Source organism: Hydra viridissima, unplaced genomic scaffold (genome assembly GCF_058129835.1).
Source record: "Hydra viridissima isolate aposymbiotic clone 2 unplaced genomic scaffold, HvirCarnegie_v1 scaffold_7, whole genome shotgun sequence".
Lineage (NCBI taxonomy): Eukaryota > Metazoa > Cnidaria > Hydrozoa > Anthoathecata > Hydridae > Hydra > Hydra viridissima.
Genome location: NW_028324306.1, coordinates 6,693,837 through 6,721,681, shown reverse-complemented (window position 1 = coordinate 6,721,681; position 27,845 = coordinate 6,693,837). Strand labels below are relative to the sequence as shown.

General features: G+C 31.9%; 2 protein-coding genes, 1 long non-coding RNA gene and 2 pseudogenes across 5 annotated transcripts; 4 read left to right on the top strand and 1 right to left on the bottom strand.

The window, feature by feature from the left end:
• Positions 1-206: 206 nt before the first annotated feature.
• On the top strand, positions 207-2,835 carry LOC149885902 (uncharacterized; annotated as a pseudogene). Its single transcript, XR_016454451.1, has 5 exons — positions 207-421; positions 519-975; positions 1,067-1,232; positions 1,316-2,365; positions 2,521-2,835. The product of XR_016454451.1 is annotated as an uncharacterized LOC149885902 (transcript).
• On the bottom strand, positions 2,799-5,745 carry LOC149885901 (uncharacterized). The gene is made up of 2 exons (XM_090093931.1): positions 5,532-5,745; positions 2,799-4,399 (listed from the first exon to the last, which is right to left on the bottom strand). The coding sequence occupies exon 2, from the start codon at positions 4,313-4,315 to the stop codon at positions 3,524-3,526; it is 792 nt and encodes a 263-aa protein (XP_089950057.1). The 5' UTR covers positions 4,316-4,399; positions 5,532-5,745; the 3' UTR covers positions 2,799-3,523.
• A 5,803-nt stretch (positions 5,746-11,548) lies between these two features.
• LOC149885900 (uncharacterized) lies at positions 11,549-11,988 on the top strand. The gene is made up of 2 exons (XR_016454476.1): positions 11,549-11,675; positions 11,851-11,988. It is a non-coding gene; the product is annotated as an uncharacterized LOC149885900 (long non-coding RNA).
• Positions 11,869-14,128, top strand: LOC149885899 (uncharacterized; annotated as a pseudogene). The gene is made up of 2 exons (XR_016454475.1): positions 11,869-12,005; positions 12,314-14,128. The product of XR_016454475.1 is annotated as an uncharacterized LOC149885899 (transcript).
• Positions 14,129-24,889: 10,761 nt separating this feature from the next.
• Positions 24,890-27,612, top strand: LOC149885898 (uncharacterized). The gene is made up of 2 exons (XM_090094290.1): positions 24,890-25,475; positions 25,848-27,612. The coding sequence occupies exons 1-2, from the start codon at positions 24,890-24,892 to the stop codon at positions 27,056-27,058; spliced, it is 1,797 nt and encodes a 598-aa protein (XP_089950416.1). The 3' UTR covers positions 27,059-27,612.
• Positions 27,613-27,845: the final 233 nt, after the last annotated feature.

The window sequence follows — 27,845 nt, the reverse complement described above, 5'->3', positions numbered from 1 at the left end:
ACTCTTTGCACGCGTTGATATACAAACTGAAAGCATGTTTTTAGCCATTATATTGACATGTGTTTATAGCCATTATATTGACATTTGATTGATATGACCAATATATCATGCTAATATTATCAATCCATATCAGAAGTTTTTATTTGAAGCATTCATTTAAAATGCCTAAACATGCAAAAGAATAGTGATTTTGTAAAAAAATTTGCTGCTTCAGGAAAGGCACGGATTTAAGACCAATAATTAATCCTGAAATAACTTATTTAAATCTAAATAAAAAGAAAAATGACTACTCAAACCTTATCAAAACTATATTCTGGAAAGATTATTCAGCGGATAATCCTGACTTTCCTACCATGCTTTGCTCAAAATGTAGAAAAAGGCTTGCAGGGAATGATCCTTACTTCATTATGCGGCCGTGAAGGTAATTATAACTATATTGATGCTTAATTTACTTCATTTAAAATTTAGTTTCGCTATTTTAGTTATTATAGTTGCTATACATGTGCTATAAAATTTAGACCTGAATACCAGAGTTATTAGAGGGAAAAAATGTGAATGTTTTATTTGTGAAAATGGGCGCAAATCAAAAATGGAAAAAATATTGGCCCCTATGGTTGAATGTGTTTCGGGAAAGCTTGTTTATCAAGGCGCTATAGGTGTTTCAAATAAACCTGCAGAAAGACTAGTTTGTCAACATTGCTATTTCCAAGTGGGACAAGGAATTCCACATCCCTGTGCGAAATTAGAAAGAGAAAAGAATTTGACTGCCATTGTAAAATCAACATCCCCAACAACGCAAGGAAAAGTTCTGTCCAGCTCTATCAAAGGTTTCAGCACAAATGTCTCAGAGAACACCTTAGCTTTGAAAACCTTTGGTCCGAAGCAACTCACTGTCTCTTTCGGAAAGACTGAGGTTAAGAAACCTTTCTTTTCTTTAGATAAATTGAACAAACTTCAATTAAAACTACATTCCAGGTAAGTTTTTGTTGCTTAAAAATACTTTTAAAAATGAATTTGTTATGAGTTTAAAGCCAATTTTTGTAATAACTTTATTATGATTTCTAAGTAATCGCAACATGCTTGAAGTTGCACGATTTCTGAGAAGTGAGGCAGGACGAAAAAGTGTGGAATCTGGTTTCAATATTTAACTAATTGAGAACAACGAAATAATTGGAAAATTATTCAGTTGTGATAAACTCTCATTGCTGTTAGAATTGAAGGAAAGCGAAGAGGTAAGTAAACTATTTCCAAAAAAAAATTTTTATAGCTAGATTGCAATTTGTATTATTCATTTTGATTTTTTATGAATGTATAGTTGGTAGAAAAAGATACTCCTATTGTGTATTGCAATGACATTGAAGAACTCGTAGCAATGGTACTTCATCACAGAAGTCAAGAAACAAATGATGTTGATATCAAATTAGATGTAGATGGAGGGCAGGGATTCCTAAAAGTTACACTGTCAATAACCCTAAAACCAGAGTTAAAAAATAATAAAATTCCAGAGAAACTGAGCAAGTGTGACGGATATGCGTGCAAAGATTTTAAAGATTCAAACGTCCACTAAACTATTATATTGGCCATTTTGCCTTCATTGAACGAAAAATACCATAATTTGCGGTTAATTTTGGATAAGCTAAACATTTCATCCTTAGATTACACAGTATCTGAAGATCTGAAGGTTTTGCTTCAAATGGTTGGAAAACAAACTGCAACATCAAAACACCCTTGTCCGTATTGCATGACGTCATCTCCTGACTTTTAAAAAGCTGATCATTATACTCTAGAGTCTTTGTGTACATTGTACGACCAATGGATGGCTGATGGTGCAAATTTAAAAAAAGCAAAAAAGTACACTAATGTTGTTAACCCCCTTTTATTAACAGGCCACAAAAACAAAAAAATACTAGAACTTGTAAATATTCCTGGACTACATATACTGCTAGGTGTTGTAGACAAAATTTTAAAAGAGATTGAAAAAAATTTATTTGAAAACAAGGAGTGTGGGTTACAGTTTGTTAACCAATATCTGTCTAAAATAAACATCTGCAGAGTGTCCTACCAAGGGCAGCATCGTTTGGAAGGCAATGCTTGTGTCATAAATTGCTTAAAAACATAGGCAGCTTTGAACTGTTTTTTCAAGAGTTTAGTCTTGGAGTTTCCGCTGCCAAATATATTAAGTTACTTAGAGATTTCGAAAAAATAGTCCATGGTTGTTTTGGAAAATCATTAAGCTCCACGTATGTTAAAGATCTAGAGGAGTTCTCTACGAGCTATAGAAATCTAAGGGCTACAATTCCTTTGAAGGTACACATAATTGAGCAACATGTTATTGAATTTATCAACATGAAAGGTGGAGTCTTTGGTATGATAAATAACTTTTAAATTTGATTAAAAATAATTTATAATCTTAATAATTAAATACTCTATTTCAACAGTTGAATCGTAGAATTTGCATAATTTACGACGAATACTTATTAAATAAACTTGCATTTCTTTTGTACTTCTACTATTCTATAGGCTTAGGTTACTGGACTGAACAAGCTCTCGAGTCCATTCATCAGGATTTCAATCAGTTTTGGCGAATGAGAAAAGTTGGAGAGCACAGCCCAAACTATATAGAGGCGCTGAAAAACGCAGTTGTTGCTTACAACTACAAGCACTTTTAAAGTAGCTTTCTATTTGCAGGAATGTAGTTTGTAAAAAGTAAAGTGTTAAATCTCCTATGAACAAACTTTTAGTATGACTTTGAAATATAAAATATCAATCATAATGTAACCATAAAAATGAGAGTTTTTTTTTTTTTACTGTAATAAATAATTGTAGCAAACCCTTCTCGACCCCTAATAGCCCTCCCCAGGGTATGGTTCCTAAAAACACTTTTCAATTTTTTGCTTGTTTTATATTTAACTAGATCAAAGTTCATCGACAGATTTCAAATTACATCAAAAAAAAATTTTTCGTTTAAAAGTTGAGACCATTTAAAGTTATTTCAGGGGGTAATTTTGCATTGTTATAAATCTTAAACGAAAAGAGATTTTTTGATGAAATTTGAAATCTGTCGATGAATTCTGATCTGGTTTATGATAGAACAAAAAAAAAATTTTACGATTAAAGGAGACGTAGTTCTAGGAAGGGGGCAGTTAGGGATCGGGGCGGGGTTGGTTTAGCTCCAATTACCCTAATTTTTTGCAAGTCATCCTCATTTGCTACCAGTATCAACATACTAAAAATTTGAGTATGCCACATGCTTCTTAGTTACCAATCTTGAACAACAAAATTCCTGGGCACTGCCCTAAAATATGTGTTTTCTCCCCATGCCCCCACTAAAAAAAGTTGTCGTTTACAATTTTTGAATGAGGAAATGTTTTCTAATGATAATCAAAAATAAAATTTCTGGGGATGTGTTGCAAGGTCTTAGAGTATGTTCCTATGCACCGTGGCGACATGAACTATGTAACAATCATGTCTGAATTAATCACACAAGATTTTTTCTTTAATAGTCAGTTTGATTACTTCGGTTTTACTTTGTACATTTGTAATAAGAAACTGCAAATGCGTCACTAAGTTTTAACAAATGTTCTTTTCCAGGCTTTGTGGTCATATCTATCTTAGTGATTTCACTAAACCCTGCTGTTTTCAATGCGTTAAGAAGTGATTCTTGGCCAACGACAAACTCCTCCATCTTTACTTCATTTGCAAAGAACGGCGGGGTTAATAAAACACCAACTTTAGAAAATTCTTCGTACTTTTCACCATCAGCTAACTTTGGCAAGAGATAGTGATTGAACTGATCTTCCAGAACATTGTCTCTTACACTTTCATGCTTGAAATCCAAGTGAAGCACCATTAAATGAAGTTCACCACCATCTTTTAAAGCTTGATTCAAGTGCTTGGTGTAGCCTTTTAACTTTTCTTGGCTATTTACGTACATAGCAAATGTAGAAATAGCTAAATCAAAATCGCCGTACTCGTGCTGTAAATCTTCGGTGGAATCTCCTTGAACAAACTGTGTCGGTGTCTCCGGATCATGTGCTTGTACAAACGTTTTTAAGTAGGATACCATGTCCTCACTTAAATCTAAACCTACGTATGATTTCAATCCTTTCTTCAAAAACATCTTTAAACAAAATCCCGTTCCAAAACCAACATCATAAACGTTTTTTCCTTTCAAGTCTGGTAAGTTTTGTTCAATCGTTTCTTTAATCATATCTTGAAATATGGTCGAATTTTCCAAAGCAAAGTAGTCTTCAAAAATCTCTTTGGAGAAATAGATACTATCAGAATTGGTATCTTCCACGTTAACCGAATCCATAATTAACTCTTAATGCAAAGTTTGGGTAAATGAGATAATGCTGTTTCTTTTTTTTGCGAAAACTGAAGTAACACTCGAGAGAAACTAAAATGAAAGAAGTTAATCAGAGACAAACGCAAAAGTTTGAAAAAGTCTATGGTGGAGTGTATCCTCTTGAAGTATTTATTAGGAATTGTTGCTACCCTCCACCTGAAGTGTGAACCCTCCACCTGAAGTATTCTAGTGTTTTCCCTAAATCCACCTTTAAAGTTAACAAACGGAAAAACGTCAGCAAATATTTTTGTTTTCACAAACTAATGATGGCTGTCAAATTCTGAAGAGTTTTTCCCGAAGAAATTGAGATTGAATAAAAAGGTTTTAAGTGTGTTTTATCATGTGTTTAAACATGTGATTGTTAAACAGCAACAAACCAACAATAACTAAATTAAACATTACAGCGAGTTTTTTGTATGAAACTTTCAAATATTATTTTTGCTAATATAGTTACAACAGTTCAACATTCAAAGCAAAAATATTTCAATTTTTGATTTTGATTAGGAGCCTTTTCTAAATGTAATTCGATTGGCACTCTAATTATGAGTTATAATCAAACGCTTGTGCTAAAAAACTTGATACTAGATTAAAATTTAGTTAAACTCAATTGATATTGACGTAGAAGATATTTTTTAACACTAATTCAATTTTTCTTTAGAATTTGAGTTTTAGTAAATGCCAATGAAAAAAATAAATGACGAAAAAGGTGTTAAATGTAGGTGCACAAAGTTTTAAATTTATTTTCAGTCTGGTCTAGAGCCTCCATCCTGATCTGAAACCAACTGTTAAGACTAAATAACTACTGCATAAGTTAATGCTAACTTGTTGTTTTTTTTTTTCAAAAAGTTTAAAAATACAAATGGTGACGAGTTTAGACACATTTAGGGATTTCAATAAGATTTTATGAGATTTGAGTATGAAATTGAGAGTTAAGAAGCGAAAAATGGGTCGAAAAGAAACAAGCAAAGTAGAAGATAATCGGTATAAGTTTGACTTCAGTCTTAACAATAAAATAATTTTAAAAATATATATCAATATAGCGTTGTGTCAAAAGTATTTTTAAAAATTTGTTACAAAACAAGTGGCATCCAACGTCATCCAGGGAGGAACATTAATGTCATCCAGCGAGGTACATTAAAACCGCCAAGAATAGTCTTATAATACGTATATCTTAGGTACTTACCGCAAAAACGTTGTTCCTCTGCATCTAACGTTAAGTACTTGCCGCACTAACGTTGTGCCACTGCTTTTAACGTTAGGTACTTGCCGCTTTAACTTGAACGGAATAAGTCTGTACAATATGTATGCAGGTTGTATCAACCAATAAACTTATATAGAGAATTGCATGATAAAATGAAATTTTTGGTGACCTTACAGACGAATATTTTTTTATGAAACTAACAAAGAAATAAGTTAAAAAAAAAAGTTTACAATTGTTTTAACGAAATTACAACTAGTTTTGAATTAAGTTTAAATTTTTTTAAAAATGGTAACTATAAATGGTAACTATAAACAAAAAAAGGTAATTAAGAACACAAATATGTAACGTTTAATTGGTATTTCATCAATTTTGATAAAAAATTCATTTTTTCACTCCAACCCCCTCAATGCTCACTTAAACACCAATGCTTAATGATAAAAAATGTTGTGAAAAAAATTGATTTTATTCTAAACTTAAAACTGGAAACGAGCAAAAAAAAAAAAAATGATTAATTGAATCTTGCCTCATTGCACAGACGATGTGAATTGAAATATTTTTTTTTGCTACCCGTGATCAACTTTGATAAAAACTGCATTTTCATGAAATAAAAGAATTTCTCATTTTAAAGAATGTGATTAAGTGAAAAAATACACGGTTTTAGTTTAAAAGGTACTTATTACCTGATGGGCCTTATAACCTGAAGAACCTTAGTGAGTGTTACTTTTCTTATCCTCTGGTAAAAGAATCAAGTAGGCTTGAAAATTTATCAATAATCTGATTTGAATGCGTAATGTTCCATTGAAAACTTGTTGTTAAATTATCTATTTCAAATAATAAAAAAATTAATATAATTATAGTTTTTTCGATATTCTGTAATTGGCTAAATGAAATACTTAAATGTGTAAACAAAATAAATGCTAAATATTGAATACGTCTTTTTCTTCAATAATTGTATTAATCAATTTTTATTTAAGTCTGTATTGTGTATATAACATGTTGTGATTTCAAAATAATGTTTTAGTTTTTCCCAATAAATTAAAATATGTTTAAAAATGAAAAAGGAAGAAGAAATCAGAGAAAAAATTGTGCACAAATATTTTTAATAGAAGGTACAACTAATACAAACAATAATAATATTCTAATAAAAGTTACAACTAATATAAATAATAATAATATTCTAATAGAAGTTACAACTCAATAGCTAAAGAGTTGCAAATGCATCACTTCATTATTCGGATTGTTTAACTATTCTTTCGAAATTGATTAAAGAAAAATCTCGTGCTAGAAAAATAGGAGGGTTTTTCAAGATCAAAAAACCGGTTTTTCGTGAAAAATCTCGGGTTTTCAAGAAAAAAAACCGGTTAGAAATTGTATTACGCAATCATAGTCATAAGCTCTGTTTGCTTGAAATGGATTCATGACGGTATTACGAAGAAAACCGAGCATGTGCACACAATTTAACAAGTTCAAGCCAAGTTACTTTTTAAACTGATAAAATGCAGCGCCATGCTTTTCTTTTTCAAATACAGATTTTGTAAGAAACAGGCGGACATGTTTAGGAAACCTGTCAGCTGTTCCTACATTCATGCACAGACAAGGTTGTTCTATTAATAAATATCTCAAAAAATAAGATAAATGTTATACCTTTACAAGACTCTAGCCAATGTTAAGAAAATATATTACGTTTAAAGCATGCATCCTATATTGCTAGCAATATAGAATGTGAATTTTCTCTGCTGCCCTCATAAAAAATTTAAACTTCTTAACATAAGGCGATTGAAAATTTCTCTGTTCTCTGCCTGTAGCCCAAGAAACCAGGCAGCAACCGCATTACAAGAATAGGCATTTGATGCCTATCCTTGTAATGCGGTTTTAACAAATATCAAAACATTTCATTAAATTTGATTTTGACTGTGCATCTGCACACAGCAAAACAATTGTTTCGCTGTGTGCAGATGCACATTCAAAATCATAGTTCCCTGAGGTTTGTAAAGGCGTTTTTCCACTTATAAAAAGCAGAGGAGATATGCGTGATCGTGAATTTGAATCTGCACTTGTTCAAAGAAAAAATCATTTATTTCATGAATAAAAATCAGGAAGACAAAAATACAAAATTTGAACGGTTCGATAGTCAGCTACTTTTTGCTTAGCCCGTTAGTTATCGGAATATTGGATATCTAATATGGCCAGTCCGATAGTCGAAGTCCGAATAATATGTTAGTCTGGTAATCCGATATTTTTTTCTTAGTCCGATACTAGCGGAATATCGGACTACTTAGCCATCTTTATCGGAAGTGCCCACCTCTGACAATTATATATCATAGAATTTCCAATATAAAAAATTACTTTTTCTAAGGTATAACAAAGACAGGCACACAGCAGCAATTAAACAGTCATTTTAAAGTCACTTTTGAAATTACTATGTCATGTTAAATAATTATCATGATACTAAAGCAGAGTTATCTTTTATTGTTATTGTTGTCTGTCTGTGTTGACCCTATACATAATACCATTTCCACACTTAGTATATTATGTTTAATGTGCTTTTAATATTTTTTATCCAAGGGAACAGAAAAAAGATGGCTAATTAGTTCGAGTGTTATTGAGTTGTCACAAAAAATTCTTTTGACAGAGTGGATTAGACAATGCAAAGATGTTTTAATGGAAAGATTTGGTGGCAAGTTCACAGACGGTTTAAAAACAGTAAAGGTTACCGATCTTCAAAAAATCCGGGCATGGGAGGCTATCTATACTGAAGCAGTTGCAAATGGACTCCCCATTCCAAACATCTACCACCTAAGACATGTAATACTTTCTTACATTTCCAAAAGTATTCTAAACCTAGTTTAAAAAGTAGATTACCAATTTTTATTCACATTAAATGTTACAAACAAAAGTTGTGCAGAGACCGACAAGATTGAATCTCTCTATTATTACATGGAGAAATGGCATTTTGTTTCTTTTGGAACTGGGATATGCCTTTTTGCTATTTCCTCGGAAATTGAAAATTTCCGTACATTAAATTTCGTGGACTGCCAAATTTGAGAAATGCACGGTGGAATTCACGTGAAATCTATGCTATCCTGGCTTTTATTTCCTCAAACGAGAAATCGATTGCAGCACATTTGTTTTATTTATTTGTGGAATTTGGCTGGACATTTGGTCTTCAGATCACCATTTTCAAGAAATCTCTTATGCTAAGGTGGCAGAAAGTGTTCAAAATTATGAGGATGCTAAAAAGTGTTTTGATACCCATTAGAATATAGAACCGTCGACAATTGACAACCAGCGCAGCAGTATTTTTGCTGAGAGCCTTTTTAAGCCTTCAATATATTTTATCCAATCTTTCAATGGCAAAACTCCTGAGAGCCTCAATTTACGCTTTATATTCAGTAACATTTATGACATAACATGTTACTTCACTTTCAATAACATTATTACACAAACAAGAAATCTTATATTTTTTGGTGGGTGATATTTTTGAAATGAAAACCAAAAATAAATATATATTTTCTCATTTCAACTTTCATATTATAGGACAATGGCTGTCACATTTTCTAAAAAAAAATCAAAAAAGTTACCATCCTAATATATCATATATTTAGCGTCTGCGAATCGTTTCCGTAACGTTGTCATTCCGATATGATATTGGAAAAAAAGTGTCATCGGAATGCCGAGAGTTTCTGTGTATACCGAGATTTAAAGTAACTTCAATACTGGTTAAAATTTTTTTATCGATATTTTGCCGTAATTTTTCCGGTGAGACTTATTTTTTTCCATTATATATATATATATATATATATATATATATATATATATATATATATATATATATATATATATATATATATATATATATGAATATAGATAGGGTAGACCGGGGTCGAATACATCAGTTTAACTTTGAGCCGGTGTCGTACAAATTTATTTCCCCCATAAATTTATTTCCGTGGCGCAAGTTTCAGTTACTAAGGAAATAAAATTATGCGGCTTGCGCATAAAATTGTTTCCCGATATAAATTTATTTCCGTAGCGGAAAAAAATTTGCAGAAAAAAAAAATTATTTTTTTATTTATTTGCGAGTTAAAGAAGGTAATTTTATCGCAGAATTTTTTAACTCAATAGTAAACTAGTCACTCAAATATATAAGGAGATCTAGAGGGGGAGCGCAAAATACCTGAGCCCATAGATTTTTGGGGCTGATTTTGTTTACTTTTTTTACTGGTATTTCAATTTTTTCTATATTTTCTTAAATTTATTGTACCAATACTGCCAAAAGGAGCCGAATTGGAATTACTTAGTCCGAGCGTTTGAGTACTTTTAACCGTGCCTTTGAAATATTCTCATAATATTAAACTTTACCAGCTGTGAGCAACCTTTAACACGGATTATAAGTAAAGTCCTGCATTATCTCGAACGTAACTAAACGAACGTAACGGTACGTAATCATAGAAATTACGTTCATTGTACGAACGTATCGAAACGTAATTAAATTTTAGTTTTGTTAATTTTGTCCACGAACGTAACTAAACGTAATTGACGTAACTAACAAAACTAACAGAGGAGAGGTTGAGTGATTTTTCTATAAACAAATATTCACAGATATAAAGAGAAATTTTTCAATAAACAAATATTCACAGATATAAATGTTAAACTTTGTTTACTTCAGAGATAAAAATGTGCTGTGATTTAAATTTTTAACTTGCGAATTTATCACTCCTTCAAAATGAACAAAGGACCGAAAAACAAGAGAAATGTGGTCCTCTGGGACCACTTTGAAATATACAGTGCTGACAGTGACGGTATTCCAAGAGTGAAATGTAAGCACTGTCCAAATGCAATTTGCAGAAGAAAAAATGGTTCTACAGCTGCCATGAGGACTCATCTACGAACTCAGCATCAAAGCAAGTTTACAGAAATGATAAAACAATAGACTCAACGAAAAATGGAAGAACTAAATGACGAAGCTGATTTATGTGAAGCCACTAAAGAAGCTGAAGATTTAGAAGCAGAAGTTTCAACGTCAAAAAATTCTACAACCTCTTTACAAAGTGAAGGATTTCTTCCACCTGATCCAAAAAAGTCAAAACTTGCCAGAAGCCTTAATAAGTTTCATCCTGTCCCATGCCACTCAAGCATGAATTTTTTTCGCTCTAAGTATTCCTTGTTTGACCAGAGACAACTAGAGTTTGACTTGGACCTAATGAAGCTGTTGGTAGAATGTGATCTTCCATTCACATTTGTTCAGTCTGAGGGTTTCAAATCCTTTTGTTCAAAGTATCTTCCACGTCATTAACTGAAATCAGCAACAACCTTTTCAAGACAGAAACTCCCACTACTCTATGAAGAAGTGAAGAAACATCTTTCATCTCAACTTGCTAACATTTTACCAACAACTTCTGGAGTATCCTTTACAACAGACTTGTGAACATCTAGAAATAATGAAGCCTACATCAGCATTTCACTTCATTTCATTGATGAGAATTTTGAGCTCCAGAGGATCATTTTAGCTTGTAAGCCATTTCCATCTCCTCACACTGGACAAGCTATTGGTAAAAAGCTCGATGATTCAATCACTGAACTTGCACTTTCACAAGACTGCTTGCGTGTAGTGGTACATGACTTTGCAGTGTTTGGAAGAACGCATTCCAAAAGGAACGAGTTCCTGGATCTAGTTCCTTTTATGAGGAACGAAGCTTGGAACTGGTTCCTTTTAAAATAATGGAACGAGGAAGGAGAACGGATTCTTTTTTTGAAGGAACGTGAACGAAAAGTAATAGTTCCTTAAAAATTTATAATTTTGCTTTTTGCAATAGTTGTTTTTAAAGTTCAAAAAGAAAATGATTTGTATTTTGATAATCTCCTATCTAAGTTCGGATTCAGTTGGCCAAATGTACTAGTTTTTGAATTAATTCTGATAGTTTAAAAATTAGTACATGTGGCTAACTTAATCCGAACCAAAACCGCGTAAAATAAATAAACATAAAATAAAAGGACTTTTTAATGCAGTTTTATTTCACGTGGTTTTAGTTAGCAAAATGAATCCGATTACTGATATTGTCAGTGATGTTTCAGTTATTGAAAATGTTAGCAATTGCGCATGTAATAATAATACTGAAGTTAGTGGTAAGTTTTTATAAAATATGCTGTTACTTTTTATCTAATTTGTAGTGCATTGACTTAAGTTTGTTATTTTTAAAGTAATATTATTAGCTAACGTCCTTGGCTTAACTAAAGTCACAAGTCTATGCAACAAAATTTCTCATGCTTAACACTATGTAATGTTTTCATTTTCTCTTAGATGAACGTTTGCCTTGGAGCGGTTTAGAATCATTTTTTGTATTCAATGGAATAAATGGCAATAATATAAATGCAAAATGTGTTTTGTGTGGCCCTTTAGGAAAATAAATAAGTACAGCTAAAAATACATCATCTAATCTAAAACGACATATTAAGGTAAATAAGTGTTAGTGTTTCCTACTGTTTTGAATTTAATTCAGTTTACTTACTTTGAATTATGTATGAAATAAAATACATACTTAGCATGCATAGTATCGTTCTATGTACCTTATACAAGCGCATGCAAAAAAGAAATTATTGTAAACATTAAGAAACTTGAATAGGTGCATATATTGGTACACATGTAAATTCAATAATTACACCATGTTGAATAAAGAATGTAATTCTTTGAATTTGATGAGGTTTCAAGTTTGATTTACTTATTAATAAAAACTAATAATTTAAAATTTTTCTTTTTTTACTAGAGAATTCACCCATTCAAAATGGTTGCTTTTGAAAAAGCTATAAATGAAGGTAAAAAAAATGCTTTTGTTAAAAAGAAAAAATTAAGTTCATCAGAGAATGTGAAAAAAGGAGTGGTGCAGTCTACTCTTGAGAAATATGGAACCGATAAAGGAAATGAGCAATTTAAATTAAATCAAAAAAGTTTAGATCAACTGGTTGTAAATTTTATTGTTAGTGAAACACAACCCTTAAATATAGTTGATAAACCATCATTTGTGAATTTGGTGAAGTTAGGCCTTCCTAAAGACCTGAAGATTATTTGTAGTAAAACTTTAAAACTACGTATTAATAATCTGTATTTATCAATGATTGAAGATATTACTTCAACACTTGGAGATGTTATGTATGTTGCAACCACAGCTGACTGTTGGAGTAAAGGTAAAAGAGGTTATATTGGGGTGACTTGTCATTGGATAGATCAAAAGACTCTCCGGCGTCATTCAGTATCTTTAGCATGTAGTCGCTTAAAAGGAAGACAAACATATACTGTTCTGGCTAATGTTTTGTATAAGATTCATACAACCTATAAAATACAAAACAAGATAGTTGCTAGAACAACAGACAGTGGTTCGAATTTTGTAAAAGCTTTTAAATCATATCCAATTTCAAAAAATTCAGAGAATGAGGAAGATAGCAATGATGATGATGAAGATAATGACAATGACAATTTATGTGATGAGAATATAAATTTATATGAAATTTTGGACAAAAGTAGTCATGAACAAGAAGAGAATGACTTATTTGTTCAGTTACCACAACATTTTAGATGTGCTAGTCATACACTAGACTTAATAGCAAAAAATGATGTTGAGAAAATGGTACAGGCTTCAGAAACTAATTTTAAGAAAATTTATAGGAAAGCAATGGGCAAGTGTTCATCATTATGGAGTAAACAAAATATATCAAATAGAGTTGCTGAAAAAATTCACAATATATTAGAGGTTTATTTAAAAACGCCAAACAAAACAAGATGGAACTGTACCTATGATAGCTTATTACAAATTAAAAATATTTTTTTAGACTCTAATGGACATTACAAAATGAGCAATATAATGGATTTCTGCGAAATACAAAGATTCACAAATCAAGAAATTCAATTAATTCATGAATACTGTGAAGTAATGACTCCTCTTGCCCAATCTTTAGACTTTTTACAAGGAGAAGAATCAATGTTCATGGGTTATTTGTTGCCGACACTTTATGCTTTGGATAAAAAGTTAATTATTTTGCAACAGAAAAATATGAACTTTTGTGGTCCACTTGTCAACACAGTAAGAACTTCAATTAAAACTCGATTTAGTTCTATTTGGGAAAAAAAAGAACTAATATTAGCATCTTGTTTAATACCGCGTTTTAAATTATCATGGCTTGATGGTGTCAAACGTTTCACAGCAGAAGCCTGGTTAAAGTCTTTGTTTGAAAATGTGGATCTTAGTTCTACATCTTGTGAAATCGAATCCTCTTCACATATAGCAACAGGTTCATCTAAAGAAGACTTTTTCTGTTTACCAGTTGAAAACAACTTAATTACAAGTTCTGGTATTGAGGAGTTGGAGTTATATTTAAAATCACAGTCAAAAGAGTTAACTGTGTTATTATTATACCCAGCAGTATTAAAAGTTTTTTTAGAACTTAACACACCTCTTCCGTCGAGTGCTCCGGTTGAACGGCTTTTTTCGACAGGGTCTAATGTGATGACTGAAAAAAGACACATTGTGTGACTCTCTATTTGAAAAATTAGTTTTATTGAAACAAAATAAAGTTGGTGTCTAAAATTTTCTTTCTCTTTATACTTTTTACTTGTTTTCTAAATCTTTATTTTCCAGTAACAGTTTTATAATGCTCATACTTCCGAGCTGAAATTAGTATATCAATTTTATATGTATAATGTACATGCAGAGGCAGACTAGGCCGGCAGTACACCAGAAATATTAAAACACTTTTTAAAAGTAATGATTAAGCAAAGCACTATAAAAAAGCGCCTGCTTAGCGAAACAATAGATCTCTTATTTTGTATTAAATGTGCTATAAGTAATATCATTTACTATGTAAAAATAAGTTTAAAAAAAGGAACGAAGTAGGAACGAGTTCTATTTTTTGAGGAACGTGCAACAAGTTCCTTTTTTGATTAATGAACGAGGAATTGGAACGAGTTCTTTTTTTACGAAATGAACGGGGAACGGAACGAGATCCTTTTTAAAAGGAACTTTCCAAACACTGTGACTGTGCTACCAACATGAAATCAGGATCATCAAAAGCAGATCAAATCAACGAATCATTACTTTGCATTGACCACATGTTAAATCTTGTATTATCTAAAGCAGTCGATTCACTCAAAACTTCCAAAGAACTCATCAAATGTGCAACCAATCTGTCATCTTTTGTTCATCAGTCTACAAAAACAGATGAGGCAATCTCCAAAGCATGTAAGCAGCTTGATGTTACTTACCGAAAAATAATTCCACCAGTTGTCACTAGATGGAACTCTAATTGTCTCGTTGGATTCAATCCTGCAGTTGAAAACACCACTTCTCCATCTCAAGAATTCTGAGGCTGATTTTTCAGAAAAAATTCCGAACGAACAGGAATTTGAGCTAATGGCTGATGTTCAATTTTTGTTGAGCATGTTCCTTGAAGCATCTAAAAAGTTTGAGTCAGACAAAGTTCCTACCATTCACGAAGTTCTTGTACAAATTTTCATTATTCGAGAGAGGCTCATCAAGATAAAGACAGAAAAAGAATTAAAAGGTCGAAAATTTTTGTCAGAAGCCTGCAAACTTGCTACTGCTTTGCTTGAACAGCTAGAAAAGAAAATTCCTTCTGGTGGAACAGATAACAAACTATATTGCTTGGCTCATCTTCTGGATCCCTACTACAAAGGAGCAATTTTAAAAAAGTTGAAGACTTTTGATCAAACAGTGAAAAATGCAACTGAATTATTCTCCGAGGAAACAAATATCAGTACAGATAAAGCAAAAGAACTTCCACCAAATTTTGATGAAATGAATGAAGCCCAGCAGCTTGTTTTTGAGATCTCTTCTGATATCCACAACGCAACCAAAAAATGCAGTGATGTGTCACAGGAGATTGAAAAATTCTTGGCTATGCCATTGACAGATGCTTGTGAGAAAGAACCTTTGAAATGGTGGGAAAAAAATGAAATACATTTTCCTCATCTTAGCAAACTTGTGCGTAAAATCTACCACATCCCTGCTACATCTGCAACTTCAGAACGTGTTTTTTCAGCCTCTGGAAGAATTATCAGTGACAGAAGATCTAACCTCGATTCAGAAAATGTTCACATGATTGTGTTTATTAGAGAAAATTTGGACAAATTGAAACAGATCAAGGTTCTTGAGACTGAAGAAGAGCAAAGCTTAAGAATGGCTGCAGAAAAGTGACCTTAAAAAATGTCAATTTTAAGCATTTTTTTCACATTGTATATTTTTTCTAAACTTTTGGTATTTTTCTAGTATTTTCAAAATCTTTCAAAAAATAAGTCTTAAAATATGGCATTGATGTAGCCTATAGTTATCAGGAATACTGATAATGAGTCACTTACGCTTGAAGACTGTATTTTGGGTCAATTTTAACATCTCATTTTTTTGGAATTTCACACAGACCCTTAATGCCAGAGTTGACCTATATACATTGTTACATAACTCAACAGTTCAGTTTGGCACCCTATCATTTTTTTGACAATAGTTTTGTCAACAGAATCATTTTGTTTACAAACACATAAAAGATTCATTTTGTTGACATTCTTTTACTCAAAGTAACTTAACCTAACCTAAAGAGTTGCCAGTGGAGTTCAGTGAATTGTTAGGTTAAATTTGGTCTGGTTAGTTTAGTAAAAGATTGTAGACAAATTACCTTTTTATTTGTTGATGAAATGATGTGTTACCTCAGCAAGCACACAACGTTGAAACAACGTTGAAATAACGTTGATCGACGTTGATCAACGTTATTTCAACGTTGTTTCAACGTTGTGTGCTGGCTGGGACGTTATATGATATGTTATATTTATGTCAACTAAATAATAGTTTTATATCTTTATGTTGACAAAGTAATAGTTTTATTTTTATGTCAACGAAAGTATAGTTTTATTTTTATGTTGACTTAATCATAGTTTTGTTTATTGTTGACAAAATGAATGTTGATAAAATGAAAGGAAGCCTTCAGTTTCATTACAACGTGTCAGAATCACAAGTAGGATATTTCATGTTTTACTAATTTTTGGTAATCAAAGTATTCCTTCAGTATTTTTGTGTAATAAAAAATTAATAGTTAAATTTCCAATGTGTGCCTTCTTTTGTAATAAATAATGCAAAATATTTCTTTTAAGCAAGATTCATTTTGTTTAGTTTTAATAAATTATATTTGGAAACTTATTATGTTACATTTTTGTATAATATATGTTTGGTCATAAAAATTTTATCTGCTTGCATTACTAAAATAATAATGCCAAAATAATTATATTGATGATGAATTATAAGGTTTATTTAGTTGGTATTGTAATACTGCAAGACGAACTGAGTTTTGTTATTTATATTAGTTATGGTTAACTACATTCTATAATGAAATTAACAAAATAAATACTTAATCTCATTACAGTCAAAAGAAGAGATTAATGTAATTTCATTACCATTATTTTTATAGCACTGGGGATGATACAGATCCTTATCCAAATATTAATCAATTATTACTTAATTAACAGAATTGAGCAACCATAATGCAGTATTTTATGTCATAATCTTAAATTTTAACAAATTCTTTACAATTCCGTTAATTTCGTTTAATTACGTACGAAACATAACTTGAAAAATTCCGTTTAATTTTTTAACGAAATAAACGTAAGGCTGAGTTCGTTTTGTTCGTCAATTATGTTAATTACGTTTAACGTAATTAACGTAATCAGACGTAATTGAACGAACGTAATGCAGGACTTTAATTATAAGAAAATAAATCAATAACAATTTAACTTATCTGAAATGTATTATTATATGACCGGATCGACAAAAAGGCTAGTATTACAACTTAGCCAGCACGGGAACGTACAAAAACGTATAATTAACGTTTTGGACGCGTTCTAAACGCATGCAAGTAAAGACGCTCAACGATGTCCTCTTTGGGTGATTAAGTTCCATATGCGTATAAAGTTGATCCTGATATCCTAGCTGACATTTGGTCCGGAAACGACGTCTTTGAACGTTCACAAGACGTTCAGAATTTCTTTTAAACGTTCAAAAGATGTTTGTTATGATTTGAGCGAAATTTAGTAATCACAAATATTCTTGAGCTTTTTGTGACTTTAACGTTCAAAAAACATAAGTGAATACACAATTATAATACAAGAGCTTTTTTCCAAAAAATTTAAACTAACAAAACATATTTTACATAACAAAATCTACAAAACTGACAGTGTGGATTTCTTTTTTACGGCCACTGCTGCCTTTTCTATCCCCCTAAAAAAAAAAGAACAAAAAGTATTGAACGAGCGTGTCATTAAAATCTTCTAGGTCTGATGCCTGATTCATGAAATATGAATCAAGTAATTCACTTCGTTCACCTACCATAAATATAAATCAAAGTTCATATACTTTGTAAGTTCATATACTTCATATACTTCAAAGTTCATATAACTTTGAAAAACGAAAAAATCTGCTTATCCAGCAGGTAACTGAAAAAGTTTTAGTACAAAAGGTAAATTGAAATTTCTCACTAAAATTTTTCATTAATACTTTTTTTCCCATATGCTTAATAATGTTTTTAACAGAATTGTGGCTATGAAAAAAGCCTTTTTCGTTATGATTGTGACTGCCTAATCCAAACAAGACGCATCTTTTGTATTTACCATACAGCATTGACATCATAGATAGAAAATGTAGATTCTTCAAACAGGTTTAATCTTGTCTTCTGAAGGCATCAATATCCACAGAAGCAAAAGTCTAACTTTCAGCATGCTCTGATAAAACCTTGCAACAATAAACAAAATAAAATACATCTGGTATGCCCTATGGTAAAAATAAATCAAAATAACTTAATTCCTGATGCATAACACATTTTACCATTAAAACATTAATATAAGTCGATCCCTTAATGTTTGATTTGACAAATCCTCACATTAATACCTGAAATAAAAAAAGATATATAAAAATGATAATGAAAAAGTATAGATCCATTCATAGACTATGTATTAGGGGATGCCAGGTGCCATACGTTCAGGCTACACTGATTTATTAAAATTACTAAACACCAGCATCTTGTCTAATTAGTAGAAAACTAAAATAATCTGAAGCTATATTAAAAGTTAATTATTAAATAATACAAAACAGACATTTCCATGCACTAATTTTTTAAGCTTCTGCCACTGATTCACAAGAAACATGAAAATAATTTTTACAGCTATTAAACTGCATAACTTTTTAATCTATACTGAACTTATAATCTTTTATTAGACAATCTACACAACAATCTACATATTATCAGACAATCCACATTAACAAACATTAAAAATTGTAGAACTACTTTCACATTTATGAACTGTCTTTTCCAAATATGATCTTGGAAATGATGTAAAATACTTCGCTTTAAAGCAATTATGCAAATGCTGGCACATCGCAGATTGATTGTACGAAATGGATGCAACATTTTCTCCCATAGAAATATCTACTGCAAATGCAATTGCAAATAAACCACAGTCAATTCCTCCAATTTGTTGCTGACATGGTTGTTATAGACACATAACTGTATTTTTAGAAAACAATATAATTGAAACAATTTGGTTTTGTACATGCAAAGTTGGCATTTGTTTCTTCATTGAGTCATAAATTTTAATAACTCTATCACTGCAACCATGGGTGCTAACCAATAGCCAGTGAAGGGATCCGTCATGCAAAATTTGTAGCATCTCCTGTGACTGTTTGCTGAACATAAGATTAGTTCCTAATAAAGTGTCTTGCATACCTTGAATAGCAGGAAATTGATTTCTTAATATTGCTTGAGCAGCATTAATTTCAATATCTATTAACATGTTTTGATTCAAAATACTCTCAAACACAGATAAACTAACTGTAATGCTATTTTTGGGTGAATAAGAATGAATATGGTCAATGTTTTTAATATCTGACTGATTTTGTAATAACATTGTTTGACTAGATCTAGTCTTTTGGACTAAATTTGTTTCTGGGTAACTACTGAATGACAAATCTAAACGAGTTGCTTCTTGATGTTGAATATTAGTTTCTATGTCTTGACATGGATAATAAGGTTTAAGCTGAGAAACGTTTACTTTTGTCTTTAAAATTTCACCCTTAAGGTTTTTTAAAGTGCATTGACCTTTCACATTTAAAGCAGTAAGAATATATGGTCCCCACCACTCCTTAGATAAAGGCTCACCTTTGCGACCACACTTTCTAGCATTTAACTTCATCACTTGATCATTAGCTATAAATGTAAACATCTTTACACCTTTTTTTGAAACTTTTTTCATGTGTTGCTTGCACTGCTTTTCTTGAGCAACTTTTATATTTTCTCTAACTTTTTTCTCTACAGCTTTACAATCATTAACTAGCTTTTCTACTGCAAAGTCATATATTTTTTCAGAAAAACTACTAGTTAAACTATCATCAGTCTCATTCTGAACATTTATCACTTCAATACCTGGAGGGTGTCTTAAATACATAAGATAAAATGGAGTCATCTTTGTAGATTTCTGGCATGATATGTTCAGTCCATAAGCAATTGCAGATGTGTAACTAATATAAATCATCAAAAAAGAAAATAATAATAAATGAAATTGTACATTTAAGAGAAAATGAGTTAAAATTATAAAGACTATCAAACCTATCCCAGTCATTCATCTCATTACTAGTATACTTGCTTAAAGCACGCTTAAAAGATTGAATTGTGCGTTCATCTTGACCATTACTTTGAGGATGGTATGCTGATGTCACAGAATGTTTAATACCCATTAATTAAAAAATTTTATGATTAAGCTGTATAACAAAAAAAATTAAAAATAATTAATAAAAGAATTTAACTACCACAAAGAAGATGAAAGTTTTAGAAAACCTTTTAGCATTTACCTCATTTACAAATTCTCTTCCTTGATCACTGATTACTTTTTTTGGTGGACCATACATATGAAAAGTGTTAACCAAAACAGTAGCTAAAGCAACAGCAGATTTTTCAGGCAATGCCCTAGCAACAATTCATTTTGTAAATAAATCTGTTATTGTTAAAACATATTTATTGCCATTTAATGTTTCTGTAAATGGACCAATTAGATCAAGTCCTAAAACTGCCCATCTTTCAGAAACCTGAATTGGGTGTAGTTGTGGTGCAATTGTTTTTATTTTTTCAAATGACTGACATCCCACTGAGAAAAATGAGCTCTTCAAAGAGCTCTTTTAACAGTAATTGCTATAAAAAGAGCTCTTTGAAGAGCTCTTTGAAGAGCTCATTTTTCTCAGTGGGATTGTTTACATGTCTTGATCTATAATATAGACTATCTATTATTTAATTAGAAAAATATAATTTATAAAACTTAAAGTGTATATTATTAATGTAGGTTACATGTTTATTTTCTTGATATTATTAGAAAAATAAACAGGTAACCTACGTAAAAAACAAGTAATAAACATGTACTTAACCCATGCTTCCACATCAGATGTAATTGACATCCAATAGTATAAAGCTTTAACTTTAATTTGTGTTCTTACTATTCCTTGATGTGCCCCACCAGCATCATTATGGCATTCTTTGAGAACCCTCCTTCTTTCTTCTTGACTATATAAGACAAGTCGTAGAGATTCATCTCTATTATAGTACAAACGTCCATCTGAAAATTTAACCATTTTTTAAATATAATTCAAACATATAAAAGCTTTAACTTAAAACTGAATATTTTAAATTGAATGGAAAGTTCTCAAATATTAAGTTATAAGTACTGACTTGCCTATTCCTGTAAAATTCTTTGCAGCTAATCATACCCCTCGTTTTTCACTGTTCGAAACAGTGTTTGCATACTTACCCTCTTACGTATTGCCTAATCTCTTCAAGACGTAACTCTTGAGTTTTAACATTGATCTTAGGCATTGTTCAAGAATAAATGTAAAAATAGTATATCAGAATATGCCAATTTATTTATTTATAAACTTTCAATCAATATCGGAATTAAATTTATGGGTGTTGTTGGTAAGTTAATATGGGTGTTCTTAAGTTTTCGGGCGGACCTCTTAAGCCAATCGGCGTGCGACTCGGAAATAAATTTATGGGGGAAATAAATTTGTACGACACCGGAATTACCTTGAGACTATTCAACATACACAAAAAGCAACAGCGTATCTGTATAGTTAATATATTCAGCTATTAAATGAATGTACTATGACGGATTTCAAAACATTAATAACTGAGAAATAGAACAAAATTCACAAAATGGGAAAGTGGTACAACCGTCCCGGACCCCGGGGCGGTTGAATCACCTCTAGGGGTCGATTGTATCACGGCAGGCTATTAAGAAATTACTGCTCTTTCCATAGGGACATTCATTTAAAGACATTTTCTATTAATCTTTTTTATTAATAGAACAGTAAAGCAAACGAGGTCCAATATATTATGTTTTTATACCCACAAGACAATGCAACAAATGAAAAAAATCAATAAATTCTAAAAAATATGTAAATGTGAATTATTTCACTTAACAATTAACAAAAATATTTTGAAGTGTAAAAGTATTATGAAGAAAATTAAAAAAAAAAACGAGACACTTAACCAATTTAAGTATTTTTGTATCCAAAAAATAAACTCTCTGTTATGACATTTACAAATGAAAAACAACATCTCAAAAAATATCAAAAAAGGTAATAAAGAAAATATACAGTCAATCACAAAAACAAAAAACGACATCGAAACCTATAATTTAAGAATAAAGATTAACATTGAAATTGGCTCTACTACATTACTTACTAAATAAACAAAAATAAATCACAATGATCCCGTAACATAAAAAGTATTTAGAAACTTCTTATCAAAATTACATAAAGTAACAAATTTTTATTTAGATTCACAATTTTTGCAATCATAATCGATTTGATGTGCACAATCCTCATGTGCCCAATTTTCGCAGCCCATGCACTGAACCCACTTTTCTTTATGTTTACTTTTATAGAAAGGCGTCAAACAAATTAAGCATAAACATTCGTGTCTATCGCCATCGCTGTCAATATTTTCCCTTACTTTTCTTTTTTAGCTGCATGTTTTGTTTTGTTTTTATCCATTTTCATGACCTTTTCACGGTTTTCCATTCTGATTTTTTCCTTTTCGGGTGTATCTGTGTACACTGCCGACTTCTTTTCTTTTTTCCTCTTGTGCTTTCCTTTCCAGGTGGAGCTTTCAAGAATGGGCAAACGCTTTTAGGATTAAAAACTGTTGACGTGGACGATATTGGATCACCTGCAAAAATTTGTAGCCTGTTTTCTGACAATTGTATCACTTCTAGGGTTTGCGATTTCCCAGACTTTTTCCATTCCCGGGATAGCGGGAAAATCCAGGGAAAATCTTCATCAGGGAAAATAAAAACAGCTATTTACACTTTTCTATTTTTCTATTTATTTTTTGTAACTGTTTACGATTTTAAAGTGACTTCTGAAAAAAACCAGGGCATAGAGATGGCTGTCTGTCAATCTAGTTCTATAGTTGGTAAAAAAAAATCCAGCTGAACTAAACACTGGAAGGACGAATTGTTAAAATTCGGTAATGAAACCGGTGTCATGATGGTATAGAAACCATGTAAAATTGTGACGACAAGATCGTCACAATTTTACATGGTTTCTGTACCGTCATCACACCGGTTTCATCTACGTTGTATATGTCTATTGGTTCAAATTTGTGTTTGTCTAGAACCTTCGTAATTTTCAAAGTATAACTTCACATTTGCTTCATTGAAGCTTGTAGCTCTTGCTAAGCTGGTGGTTTGGGCGCATCTTATTGACAATTACGGATGTCGTTTAATGAAACCGCTGAACCAATCTTCTCCTGCACATTTGTTATTTTTCCATTGTAACGGCATATTGAGCTCATATATAGATGGCATTTTATATGCCAGTCTTCTTATTTCCCGCGGCAAAAATCCGTAGTATATATCAACTGCCTTCATTACATATTTCTTCATAGAAATTTCGTGGTCAGCAGTAAAAACTTTGTTTCATCCTTGGTAACCAACATTTACAGGTTCGTTTGATGTTTTTCTTTTTAATATATACCTTTGTAATGACGCATAGCAAAAACCATGCTTTTGTGCAGCTTTTCTATTAGAAACTCTCTCTTTGACTACATCATTGTAGGCAGATTCTTGCGAAGATTGGGATTGGAAAAATTTAAAATATGAAACCTGTATACTTCGTTACCTACAAGTAAAATACAGAGGTACGAACCACTAGGAACATAAAAAATATATATTTTATCAGTTCGAATGCAAATAAACCATAACAAATATTAAAAATGATATCCTGGGCTCAGTTGTATTAGTTCAATTGACCCCGGGAAAAAAAATATATTTTATCAGTTCGAATGCAAATAAACCATAACAAATATTAAAAATGATATCCTGGGCTCAATTGTATCGGTTCAATTGACCCCGGGATTTTGTGTCGTTCATTAATACAACCGCCCCGGTAGGTTCATTTTCTTTTGACATTATATATTTTTTATTTAATCGCGGTAAAGATAATCTAAATTCACACTAAATTACTTAAAAATAAAAATATTTTGAAATTACCAAAACAGAATTTACTCACCTGGCACAGAAATTGTATTATTGTCTTCCAAATACGGTGTAAAAACTAAGGGTTTTTTTGAATGCCAAATTTTAGTTCAAATATATTATAAATCTTCAAGTCAAGTAAATATGTCGTTTTGGCTATCTTTACCGGTTTTACAAATTAATCTTTCCCAATTGTATATATTATCTAGATGTCTAACTTCACAAAAATTCTGTAAAGAAAAAGTGAAGCAGCACTGTTCTCCAAATTGACCCTCAGGTGGAAACTCTCCCCACTCCTGATTTTTTTACATTTAATCAACCATATCCATTAGTAAACACAATATATATTGGTCAGAAAAATCTGAACTAAGTGCTAAATATCTATATTTTTCAAAATTAAAACGCATAACTTGTGGCTTTTTTTCTTCCAAAGTTTTAATAAAGCCAGCCATTAAGGTCACACTTGTCCAAAATTGGAAATAACTACTCCGAAGCTTCCCGAAAAAACCCTTTGGAGCGGAGTATCTACATATGTTCCTGATTAGAAAAATGAAAAAAATGAAATCCTTCATGACCGTCCGAGCGAGAAATTTCAGTTTAAAAAATAAGATTTTTGCCAAAAAAAATTTTAATTTTTTTTTTCAAAATTTGATGAAAAAATCAGTTCTTAAGTATTAGTGGCACATCCCTAATAAAATATTGAACCAAATTTCGGGAAAAGGCATTTTAATGACATATTCATGTTTTCATTCGTGGAATGTACAACTCAAAAATGCCAAACTCAGCAAAAAATCATGAAGACTGTCGGAAGTCAGTTTGTCTCCTCTGTATGAAAAAATGTTCTAGGGAGCTAACAAGTTTTCTTAAAGACCAAGTCAAGAGTCTGATTTCTCAGGATGTTGACTTTTGTGACACACGAGTCCCACTTGGAATGTGTGGTTCTTGCAGACTGCTTCTGAGGAGAAAGAAAAATGGTGAGAATGTCTCTGTCCCTCCCATTTTTGATTTCTCATCTGTCATCCCTAGGCCTGAGACAAGAGGACAGCAGTGTGATTGCATCATTTGCAAAATTGGACACCTGAAAGCATTGCAAAAGCACCCATTTGAAATGCCACAACAGCCTTTACCATCCCAAGACCAAAGAAGATGTTCTGATTGCCTCTCCTTAATTGGAAGAGGAGTACCTCATCAATGCAATCAGTTCACATTCAGGCATAACATAAAGATGTTGGCATCAAAAGATTCCAAAGTCAGTGAACAGATTGCTTCAGCAGTCATTTCATCTAAAGAGGCTTCTCCTCATGGAACCCTAAGAATAGCACAAAGTGGTGGTGGGCGACCTTTGCCAATTACTCCAGGTAACAGTAACTTGCAAATCTTTTATCTGATAGTAATTAAAACTTTGTCATTGTCTTTGTCTTTTACAAAAGAAAAAACCTTTAACAAATAAAATTTGCAGTTCAAATCTAAACTTTACTTTCCATAAAGAAAACTTGGTTGTTTATGTGAAAAATTTGCTCCTACTCATAGCAATGTATTTAATACAGGTGCAGCAAGTGCAAAAAGACTCTTTGGTGATGAAGTAGTTCTAAAAGCCCAAGACCTTGCAAACATTCAGACAAACACAGGGCTGTCTAATGCAAGCGTCAAAAAATTGGCCTCAACATTGAACCATGTTGCACAAGCCAGAGTTGTTGAACCTCAATTCCGGGCAAAATTCCATTAAATAGGTACACAACTATCTGAACATTTCACTCACACAAACATAACTGTGACACATGAAAAGTCTCAGACAAAGAAACAAATTGTGGTTCACTGCAAGAATCTCTCTGAACTTCTCAATGATGTCTTGCTCAAAAGACAAGTGTATAAAGAGCACATAGTCAAGCTTGGAATTGACGGTGGTGGTGGTTTCCTCAAGGTTAGCCTTGGGATTCAAGAAGATGAATTGATTTCTCAAGTTCAAGCTCCACCAGACAAGAAGACACTTACATCTTTTGCAGCAAAAGACAGTGGTGTGAAATCTCAACTTCTTGTTGCTGTAGCAGAGGATGTACCAGAAAACTATGAGAATTTGAGAACAATACTATCTCTCATCTTCTCTGAGCGAGTTGACTTTCTTCTTTCAAGTGACCTGAAGGTGGCAAACCTTGTTTGTGGGCTTCAGTCACATGCCAGCTCACACCCTTGCACATGGTGTGACATTGACCACAATAGGTTATCACAGAATGGTAACTTTCGAACCTTTGGATCCATCAGAAGATCTTATGCCTCATTTAAAGCAGCTGGTTTAGACATGAAAAAGGCTAAACAATTTCAGAATGTGGTGCATGAGCCCCTCTTGGATTTTTCTGACAATGCACTTGTTCTTGACATCATACCACCAATGGAGCTACATCTCCTTCTCGGTGTAGTGAACCATCTGTTCAAGGCACTAAAGGACTCCTGGCCTGAGGCTGAAGAATGGCCTAAAGCTCTTCATATCAAAGAACAGCCTTTTCACGGAGGGCAGTTTGCTGGGAATGAATGCCGCAAACTCCTCAAAAATGTTGACCTTCTTCAAAGACAAGCAGAGAATTGTTCAGCTTTTCATGTTTTTCCATTCATCGACACTTTGAGAAAGTTTGATGCAGTTGTGAATGCCTGCTTTGGAAATCATCTGGATTCAAACTACTCAAAGAAAATTGACCAATTTCAACTGGCTTTCCTCTCCTTGCCAAAAGTAAGTGTGAGTCCAAAAGTCCACACTGTCTTCTTTCATGTCAAGGATTTCATTGATCGTCACAAAAAGTCTCTTGGACCATTCAGCGAACAGACAACAGAAGCCCTTCATCACAGTTTCCGAACCCACTGGGAGAGATACAAAAGGCCTCTGGGTCATCCAGACTATCCAGAAAAGTTGCTGAGTTGCATAGTAGATTTCAACAGCAAGCGTCTTTAATGCAAAGTTATCAAGAAAACATCGTCTCTTTGTTTCAGTTTATTTATGTTTTAGTTTTTCAAAAAAGCTTGACTAACTAACATTAAAGCTGCCCCCAACTCAATTTTTTAAAGAGTACATTGTTTTCTCACATTGTTTTCTCACATTATTTCTTTGTTATGTGTTCATAGAATAAAAAGAATAAAAGCAATCTACAGTGGACAATTGTTAAATCATTTTAAAAAAAATCAAAATTAAACTTGCTAAACAATCATTTTACTTTTGATTTTGAAGTTTTTTAAACATTTTAGTGACTTACCCATGCATCAGGGATCTGTTATGTAGTGTAGATCAATGTTTAGTGAATAAAAAATGTGTTTTCTTTTGATTGCAAAAAAATATTTTTTGTCGCAATTTCTTACATTTTAAAACTAAAATTTCTCGCTCGGACGGTCATGAAGGATTTCATTTTTTTCATTTTTCTAATCAGGAACATATGTAGATACTTCGCTCCAAAGGGTTTTTTCGGGAAGCTTCGGAGTAATTATTTCCCATTTTGGACAAGTGTGAGGTAATCAAAATAACCCATTTATATTAATTTATTTCATTTACAAAAAAAACCATAATATAAATACATTTGTATAACAAATGATATAAACGTTAATTTTTGTTTAAATTAAAATTTACCACAGCAGGTTATAGCTTTGCTCCATATTTTTGTGTCCTATGTTTCTTTTATAGTTCATCCAAGTTTTTTTAAATTTGTGATCATGGGCGCCGCACAATGATCAGGAACAACTTAAAATTA